General features: G+C 44.2%; 1 protein-coding gene across 1 annotated transcript in view; it reads left to right on the top strand.

The window, feature by feature from the left end:
• The first annotated feature begins 64 nt into the window (after positions 1–64).
• Positions 65–10,327, top strand: part of LOC139280078 (transmembrane protein 263-like) — a 275,014-nt gene continuing 264,751 nt past the window's right edge. Inside the window, exons 1-2 of the mRNA XM_070899568.1 lie at positions 65–280; positions 9,944–10,052. Coding sequence (XP_070755669.1) covers positions 80–280; positions 9,944–10,052 — 310 coding nt within the window. The 5' untranslated portion in view covers positions 65–79. The remainder of the gene's footprint in view (positions 281–9,943; positions 10,053–10,327) is intronic.

Below are 10,327 nucleotides of genomic sequence, written 5' to 3'. Positions count from 1 at the left end.
GGAGAGGGGAGTGTGTGTGGGGGGGGGGGGTGGGAAGAGGGGAGTGTGTGTGTGTGTGGCGGGGAGAGCGCCCGTGCACATGCCAGTGTGGATGTGGGAGGATTGTGAGCGCGCGCGCGCGCGCGCCTACGTGCCGGTACCCGCGCTCCCGCCTCACTCGCTGCGGGCGCCGCTGTCACGGGCAGATTGTCGATGCCGCGGGTTGTCCGCCGGCGCTGAGCGAGTGACCGGGGGAGGGGGCGGAGGCGGCCTCACCTCACTCACCTCGACAGCCATGAAGGTGAGAGGGGGGAGCGGGGATGGTGATAATATCCGCGGTGTGGCGGGCGGGCGGAGGGCTTCACCCGAACCCCTCCCCTCCAGGTCCGTCTCCCTCCCTCACACGGCGGGTGTGTCGAGGCCCTCAGACTCCGCCCGGGCGGGGGGCGACGGCGCGACTGTGTCGGTGTCAGTCCGAGTAGGCCCCAGATCCCCGACCCGCTTCCCGGCCAAACCCGATGATACCTATGTGGAGATGCCGGAGCCGGTGCCCACCAGCGCTCCTTGCGGGCTTCCTCAGTGCCCCCACCCCCGCTCCCCGTGCTAGAAGTTTCTCTCTGCTTGGCAGGAAAATTGCAGCGTTATTCTTTTCCCGCCCGTTCACATAGCCAAAGCCCCCCCCCCCCTTAATATAGCCGGTCTCCTCCCATCCCCCAACATGGCCAAAGGCCCCCCCCCTTTAATATAGCTGGTCTCCTCCCCCCCCCCCAACATGGCCAAAGAACCCCCCGCCCCAAACATGGTCTAAGACCTCCCCCCCCACAAACATGGCCAAAGACTGCCCCCCAAGCCATGCCCAAAGTCGCCCCCCCTCTCTAATGTGGCCAAAGTCGCCCCCCCTTAAAGTGGCCACAATCCCCCCCCTTAACGCCTTAATGTGGTCCAAGTCCCCCCCCCCCCCTTAATGTGGCCAAAGTCCATCCCCCTTTTAACGTGGCCAGAGTCCCCCCTCTCCCCTTAACGTGGCCAAAGTCTTCCCCCCCTCCCCCTTAACGTGGCCAAAGTCCCCCCCTCCCCCTTAACGTGGCCAAAGTCTCTTCCCCCCCCCCCAACGTGGCCAAAGTCTCCCCCCCCCCTCCTTAACGTGGCCAAAGTCTCCCCCCCCCCCCTCCTTAACGTGGCCAGAGTCTCTTCTCCCCCATCCCCCCCCCCCCCCCTTTAACATGGCCAAAGTCCGTCCGTCCATCCGTTCTTATCCCCCATCCCCCCCTGTTAACGTGGCCAAAGGAATGTTCACTCTCTGCCACACTATCTTTGGAGAGAGAATTTGTCACGTTAACATGGCCTTTCCAATATTTCAGGCAAAGATTATGTTCCTCGTAGTTTGGGAGCTGCATCAAATTAATGAACTGAGCTGAAGCTATTTAAAAGGTCTGGCTTGCTTCCAGTCCTACTTTAAGTCAAGATACATTTTTAAATGTTACTAACTATGTGTGAAAAAATCTGTTGGAAATATAAAAAAGCATTTGGTTCCGTAAGAAGTAAAACTGACTACAGAGCTAGAGCCAAATATTGAAATATAAAAGACACTAAGTATCTTTAGTGGGGTGTGCTGTGAGCAGAATTCATCATCGTTTTTTTTATTATTGCGAAATGTGCTGGTATTCCTGAAATGGAATAGGAGATTGTTTCAAAAGATTTGCATTTATTTATCACCGTGTCTCAAAGCGCTTCACATACTTTTGAAATTCAGTGCAATGTGCTTCACCCGTGATATCCTTGTGGTTTTAAGGAGGGTTAATTTAATCCTCCGTACTAAACCATCATCAAATTCATCTATACTTTTTTAGAACAATGGCTTATGTACATTTCCTTTATTAGAACATTTATTGGCCCACCCTTAAAAACACTGTGTCCTAACTTACAAAAGGCATTGCCAGCTACCCAAAGGATAACAGTGTTATTGTTGCAGAAAATATTTCATTAGTGTACTTAAAGCAGCAGAAATTATGGGCTAGGAGGCCAATAAAGATATTGTGGTTGCACACGTGGCATTTCCGGCAGACAGAAATCTGATGACCTTGAGCATCTCTCACAATATGCAGCTGCCCGTATCCTAACTCGCACCAGGTCCTGTTCACCCATCACCCTGTGCTCACTGACCCACATTTGATCCTGGTCTACCAGTGCCTCAAATTTAAAATTCTTATCCTTGTATTCAAATCCCTTCATGGCCTCGCCACTCCCCATCTTTGTAACCTCCTCCAGCCCTACTGCGTTCCTCCAGTTCTGGCCTCTTGTGCATCCCTGATTTTCTAAGCCCCAACCTTGGCAGCCGTATCTTCAGCTGCCTAGGCCTCTGCTATTCCCTCCCTCAACCTCACATCCTCTCCGTCTCTCTCCTCCTTTAAGACATTCCTTAAAATGTACCTCTTTGACCAAGTTTTTAGGCACCTGTCCAAATGTCGTCTCCTCTGGCTTGGTGTCAATATTTTGGTTTAATTGCGCTCCCTTAATGTGCCTTGGGATGTTTTACTATGTTAAGGGTGTTATATAAATGCACGTTGTTACTGATTCCCTTATGGACCCCAGGATGAAAGGTACTGCTTTAGACTATTTATATTTGTAGGCAGCTTGTTTGTTTCAGTGGAAGTGCTTCACTTTAAATGTTGCCTCGCCATTAATAAGGTGTTTGCTCGTGATTCTAGTGTTCTCTAATACTATAATGACATAAAATTTGCTGTGTTGCATTGCTGTACTGAAAAACTCCATTAGGTTTTTAAAAAAACTACATACTGAACTTTGTCACTCTGTGCTTCCCTCCAGGAACACTACTTTAAACATATCGAACTGAAACTCTGGCTTTATGGAAGGTCTTTGCTCTCGCCCGCACACTCCCTGGTGTCCCCTTGCCTATATATGTCATGTGCACAATCCAGTCATTCTGGAGCTTGCCCCCGAACAAATGGATGTCACTCTTGCATCCTCTACGCCATCGTCCATTCCCCTCACAGGTCACACGAGAAAGAGTAACGTAGTGTTTCGATCTTAAGAGCTTTAAGAAAGCCGAAACACAGAAGATCGCAACTGAGTATGGTGTTGGTGAGGCCACTGGAACAGCGATGTTTCTGCAAAGAATGCATTTGTGATGGGAAATGGATGGCTGCTTAGAATGCAAAGCTGGATGAGAGACACCTCTGATAGTTGACACTGTAGGAAAGGGTCACACCCATGTTCCGTCCTGCAGGAGAAAGCTTGAAACTCTGTGAAGCATTGAATGGAAATTCAGAATTGAAAGCCATCTCAGGATGGCTGGATAAATGAAAAAGGTGTTCCAGTATAACTTTCCAACTGCAGAGAGAAGTGCCATCTGACTGCTTTCAGATTTTAATTCAAGAATAGTGAAGAACATTTCTCCTATTGCTGCATTGCAATAAGAATCCTGCTTGATGAGATGTTTGCTGCGAGCACAGGGTTGGCTGTGCCAGGTACAAGTATGACGAGGAGCATCTCGCAGTCCCAGAATAATCACCAGTGGTGTACACACCCTGTCAATGGTGGTCAGGAAATCTTTATGCGCTGAGTTTTCAATGGTAACCTCAACTCCATTTCCATTTACTAAAGCCCAGTCTAACACTCAAATGAATGTAAAATTGTTCACAAAATGGTTTGTACCATATGTGAACTGTTGCTTGCAGTAGCAGCAACTCCATTCCCAGTCCATGCTCATCATGGACATTTATGCAGGTTACTTCTTGGTCCCTTCGCAGTAGGATCATCAAGTGTATTTTCTCTTTGCATTTTCCCCCTCTTGCTCCCCAACCTCCCCGGTAAAAATGAAAGGGCTGATGCAATCTATTGATCAGACTAAGAGAAGATTTAGTGCCAACTGTGGCTGCACTCTCTCCATAACAGTGGAAGATGAAGCCATAGAATTATACAGTACAGAAGAAGGTCACTCAGCCCATCATGCCTGTGCTGACTTTTAGGAAGAACTCTCCAATTAGTCCAATTCCCCCATTCTTTCCCCAGTGCCATGCAAGTGTTTACTTTTCAAATATACATCCGATTCAAAGGCAGAATCTTTTGGGCAAAACTTGAGGCCATTGATGCAAGGGACACCGACTACTAGATGGCGTGGATATGGGACAGCACTCCGAAGGTCAGTCTTGTCATGTGACTGACAAGATTTGGTCCAATATCTAAGCTGACATCACCGGCGGTGAATTCCAAGCTGTGAGATCTCCCCACAGCAGAGATGGTGCTGGATGACCACGTTGAACAATACAGCCACTCAGCCCAGCGATTCAAACGTCAATGACGGGCTTGCGCATGAAAGTGGCCGTGGGCACCAGCTGCTTTGGAATCAAGATATTGTGGTTGCTGCCCAGGATGATGCAAAAAGTGATGCTTACCACCCAGCAGCAGCTGGTCCACAGGAAAAGATGCCCCATATCAATGGTATATTCATGTGGCACTGTGCTATGGAAAAACAAGATGGACCTGCACCCACAGACATCATGCTCAACTAGTGATGGCAATGCTTGGCTGTGTCACTTAGTTATCTGAAGCTTTGTTCCTCATTTCATTAAATTGCTATAAATTTTTATGAAATATTCTGTAATTATTTAACCTCAACCTTGATTTATAAATCACTGCTTTCAGCAGCATATACTGTACTGTTTAAAAATTAATAAAGAAAAACTCTTAATAGTTTAAAAAAACTTGTTAAATTTTTGAATAGTGACTGTGTTCCAATCTATTTTACTTCATTAAGGCAGGTTATAATGTAATCGTGGCGAGTTCTACAGTGACTTCCTTGGGATAAAATTAGACCCTACTGTACCTGTTTTCCGGCAGAAAACGGATGTTAAGAAATCCAATTTGGGCGGCCCTAGCATCGTCCGAGACACGGTTTGGGCGCTGTAGAGGCGTCCCCGGCAGCTGCCAAAAACAAGCGCTGGGCACCTTCAATATGCAAATAAGAAGCCTAACGCCTAACTGTTGAGCATGACTGAGTAGACTTAATTAATGAGTACTGAGTTGGTATGTTGCTAACCAGCAGTAATGAGATTAACCACCCTTTGGCTGTTGAGAACTATAATGGAATAGTTGGTTACAAGTGCAGCTACAAAAGATAATCTGATGCTTGGCATGAAACGGACATGGAAAGGTACTCCTATTTACAAGTAAAGCATGTACGTTATGTATTTTACAACTCCATTCATTTAGTTGACTTTTATAAATGGTTTAAAAATATCATGCAGAATCAGATGATAAAATTCAAACTTAAATCAACAAGAAGGGTGCAACACGTGGATGGCATTCCAAAAAAAACCCGTATGATGGAATAGCTTTAAGCTGATCATATGGGCAAGAATTTGAGTCCTCAGTTATGCCAAAGTTTACATTTGCATTCGAGCATTGGAATTGCCTGCAAATGAGAAAAGAGACACCTTTTTTCCCATTCATGGGGTTTAGGCTGGCTGGCTGTTCAGTGGGAATGAATATGGTCTTGCTCTTCCCAGGCCCAGGATAGCTACTGTTTCTGTATGATCCATGTTTAGTCTGATGGATGGCACCATACCTTACCCCTGCCTTTTTGTGGATTGAGCTCCTGTGATTTCTGGGGAAAGTTTACATGTAGGATGTAGACTGAATTGATTGTACACTGTATTGTGGTCAGATGTTTTCAAATTATTTCCATGTTTGTATTTATATTGAAATCAGTCAGTCATTTATGTCTGACACAATTGTTTCTGTATTCCATACCTGATACACCCCTTGGGCTGAGCACCAAGGGGAAAGCATTACAATTGGATCCAGTTGTATTGGTCAATTTGGGCAGGCCTCCAAGTGATTATTAAATCTACAATGGTAATCTCATGATGCCATGCAGGGTAGTTGCCAGTATTTTGAGCACTGTATGGCACAGTGGCTCATCTCGCTTACGAGTCAGAAGGTCGTGGGTGCAAGTCCCACTCTAGAAAATTGAGTACTAGTCTAGGCTGATGCCAAAGTATAGTAGTGAGGGAGTACTGCACTGGTGGAGGTGCCAATTTTTGGATGAGGCTTCAGACAGTCTGGTGAAATGGGCAGAAACATGGCAGATGAAGTTTAACGCAGAGAAGTGTGATGCGATGCATTTTGGATGGAAGAACTAGAGGAGGCAATATAAATTACAATTTTAGAGGGAGTCCAGGAACCGAGAGACCTGGGGCTTCACATACACAAATCTTTGAAGGTGGTAGGACAAATTGTTTTACAACCTTATCATACGAGATCCTGGCTTTATAAATAGAGGCAGAGTACAAAAGCAAGGAAGTTATGCTAAACCTTTACAAATCACTGGGAAGGCATCAGCTGGAGTATCATGTCCAATTCTAAGCACAACACTTTAAGAAGGATTTCAAGACTTGGAGAGGGTGCAGAGGAGATTTACTAGAATAGGACCAGTGATGAGGGACTTTGGTTATTTAGAGCAGAGAAAATAAAGTGGAGATTTAATAGAGGTGTTCAAAATTATGAAGGGTTTTGGTAGAGTAAATCAGGAGAAACTGTTTTCACTGGCTGAAGGGTCGTAACCAGAGGATATAGATTTAGGACAATTGATAAAAGAACCAAAGGAGAAATTAATTTTTTTTTTACGCAGCGCGTTCTTAGGATCTGGAATGCAAAGCCTGAAAAGGCGGTGGAAGCAGATTCAATGTAACTTACAAAAGTAAATTGGAGAAATACTTTTAAGGGGGAAATTTGTAAGGCTATTGGGAGAGAGCAGGGGAGTGGGACTGATTGGATAGCTCTTTCAAAGAGCCGGCGCAAGTACGATGGGACGAATAGCTGCCTTCTGTGCTGTATGATTTTTTTTTTAGCAACAAAGCATTGAAATTATTATGCAGGCTACAAGTACCAATAGTACAACAGAACTCAACAGCGTTTAGTTAGTTTGCTTTTTTGCTGATTATCCTCAATAATGCTGGTGCTCAATCAAAAAATAATTAAGAAAGGGAAGATAGACTATGAAAATAAACTAGCACAAAATATAAAAACAGATAGCAAGAGTTTCTATAGGTATCTAAAAAGGAAGAGAGTGGCTAAAGTAAATGTTGGTCCCTACGAGGATGAGACCGGGGAATTAGTAATGGGGAACATGGAGATGGCAGAAACTCACAAAATATTTGTTTAATCAGTCTTTACAGTAGAGGATACTAACAATATCCCAACAGTGGATCGTCAAGGGGCTATGGGGTGGGGGGGACTTAACACAATCACTAAAGAGGCGGTACTCAGTAAGATAATGGGACTAAAGGCAGATAAATCCCCACGACCTGCTGTCTTGCATCCTAGGGTCTTAAGAGAAGTAGCTGCAAGGATTGTGGATGCATTAGTTGCAATTTACCAAAATTCCCTGGATTCTGGGGAGGTCCCAGCAGATTGGAAAACTGCAAATGTAACCCTTCCATTTAAAAAAGGAGGCAGACAAAAAGCAGGAAACTATAGACCAGTTAGCCTAACATCTGTGGTTGGGAAGATGTTGGGAGTCCATTATTAAAGAAGCAGTAGCAGGACATTTAGAAAAGCAAAATTACGTCAGGCAGAGTCAGCATGGATTTATGAAGGGGAAGTCATGTTTGACAAATTTGCTGGATTTCTTTGAGGATGTAATGGACAGGGTGGATAAAGGGGAACCAGTGGATGTGGTATATTTGGACTTCCAGAAGGCATTTGACAAGGTGCCACATAAAAGGTTACTGCACAAGATAAAAGTTCACGGGGTTGGAGGTAATATATTAGCATGGATAGAGGATTGGCTAACTAACAGAAAACAGAGAGTCGGGATAAATGGTTCATTCTCTGGGTTGGCAATCAGTAACTAGTGGGGTGCTGCAGGGATCAGTGCTGGGACCTCAAATTTTTACAATCTATGTTAATGACTTGGAAGAAGTAACTGAGTGTAACGTAGCTACATTTGCTGACTATACAAAGATGGGAGGAAAAGCAATGTGTGAGAGGACACACAAAATCTGCAAAAGGACATAGCGAAGCTAAGTGGGCACAAATTTGGCAGATGGAGTATAATGTTGGAAAGTGTTTGGCAAAAAAAAAATCAAAGAGCAAGTTATTATTTAAATGGAGAAAGATTGCAAAGTGCTGCAGTACAGCGGGACCTGGGGGTACTTGTGCATGAACCGCAAAAGGATAGTATGCAGGTACAGCAAGTGATCAGGAAGGCCAATGGAATATTGGCCTTTATTGCAAAGGGAATGGAGTATAAAAGCTGAGAAGTCTTGCTGCAGCTCTATAAGGTATTGGTGAGGCCACACCTGGAATACTGCGTGCAGTTTTGGTTTCCATATTTAAGAAAGGATAAACTTGCTTTGGAGGCAGTTCAGAGAAGGTTCACTAGGTGGATTACGGAGATGAGGGGGTTGAATTATGAGGAAAGGTTGAGTAGGTTGGGTCTCTACTCATTGGAATTCAGAAGAATGAGAGGTATATAAGATTATGAGGGGACTTGACAAGGTGATTGCAGAGAGGATGTTTCTACTGATGGGGGAAACTAGAGCTAGAGGGTATGATCTTAGAATAAGGGGCCGCCCATTTAAAACTGAGATGAAGAGAAATTTCTTCTGAGGGTTGTAAATCTGTGGAATTCGCTGCCTCAGAGAGCTGTGGAAGCTGGGACATTGAGTAAATTTAAGACCGAAATAGACAGTTTCTTAAACGATAAGGGGTTACGGGGAGCGGGCAGGGAAGTGGAGCTGAGTCCATGATTGGATCAGCCATGATCATATTGAATGGCAGAGCAGGCTCGAGGGGCCGTATGGCCTACTCCTGCTCTTATGTTCTTATGTAAAGCAGCCTGCTTTTCAGTTTGAACATCCTAAAAATCATTTATGGCCTGCTTGACCAAGTAGGTAATGTTCCAAAGCTGTATTGTCAATGTTGAGTCTTCCAGTGTTTGTACTGTCTTGCAACAGGCCAGAGGTTTCGTGCTAATATTTAATGGCCAAAAATTGGAATAAAACAAAATTCATGACTGCATGCTTACTTGTAGAGCATTTAATACCACAGGGACACAACCTCTGCTTAAATAGGAATGTGCAAAGTGTTGGGTGTCGGACCTTATACTTGATACATCCTTGGCACTCACAAAATGTGCATTTAAAATCTGCAATTGCTGACGAGTTGCTTTCCTGTAGAAACCAATATGTATACAATAAAAGTCTTAGTTTGAGATTTTGCCATTACAGGTTGGTACTACCACTGCTTGGTATCAAGAACTCGTGTGATGTGGCTTTGTTCCTGTGATTTTTCGCCTTGTGATGAGCTCCTGATCTCAGCCTAACTGCTGTGAGGAAATAAAATGGCTCCGAATGGGTAGAGCAAAATGGTATGGTTGGCAATCTCTCCAGTAAGAGGCATTGCAAACTGTTGTTTTGGTTGGAGCAGATGCTTGCACAGTCAGAGTTTAAGAACTCTGACCTGAACAGCAACCTTCAGGATAAAATGCTGTGCTATGTTGCATATAAAGCAGTGTGTCTTTGCAGTATACAGTAATAGCTTGCAGTGCAAGCTGTTACAATCCTATAAGATACGTGAGGCTGCCAACTAAAAACACACAAAACTACATGCTGCTCTTCATTAGAGTAAGAATTCTTGTAAACTTTTTCTGTTGGGTATTTATGTTGAGCAGTTTTTTTTTCCCTATAATGGGATAACGCAGTTCTCTCAAGTTTGTCCCCACCCAGTCTGAGGCCCAAATCTTTAATATTCATTGAAGATTTCCACAAAGAGATGATTCAAACTTAAAATACTTGGATATCTTTTGGCATTTCACGAAAAAAATAATTTGATTGTGGAACATTAGAAAGAATGTTTTTGTGGTTTTTGTTCAAGCGGACACTTGTCTGTATATTAAAAATGAAATCCAGCTTGTTGTTTTGGCTTTTATTTTAAACAGGGACCAGATAGACAAGCTCAAGTAACTGAAAGCATGGAAGATCTGACAGATGTGACTGACAGTACGTACGAGGATGTGCCGCCTTATCTGAGAGAGGAACCTCCAGCAGGTACTGTTTTAATTGCTGCTCTGGAGACATGCTTCATAACATAGCGCTTTAGTGGAGTGGAAAATAATGAGCAATGTTGGTACCTATTATAACTTATCTCGTGTGTGCGTTTGTCTAGATGGTTTATTTCTAACAGTGCCTTCTCTGAGTGATACCTTGTATGTTATAGCAATAATTAATAACTTGCTCAGTTAGGCCTGGGTGCATTATAGATCTTGGCTATCATGAGAAAACACAGGAGTGTGCATCTGACTGTTAAAACAAAGAAAAATAGA

The sequence above is a fragment of the Pristiophorus japonicus genome, chromosome 14 (assembly GCF_044704955.1).
Source record: "Pristiophorus japonicus isolate sPriJap1 chromosome 14, sPriJap1.hap1, whole genome shotgun sequence".
Lineage (NCBI taxonomy): Eukaryota > Metazoa > Chordata > Chondrichthyes > Pristiophoridae > Pristiophorus > Pristiophorus japonicus.
The sequence above is the reverse complement of the archived record's forward strand: the minus strand, read 5'-3'. Positions and strand labels throughout refer to the sequence as shown.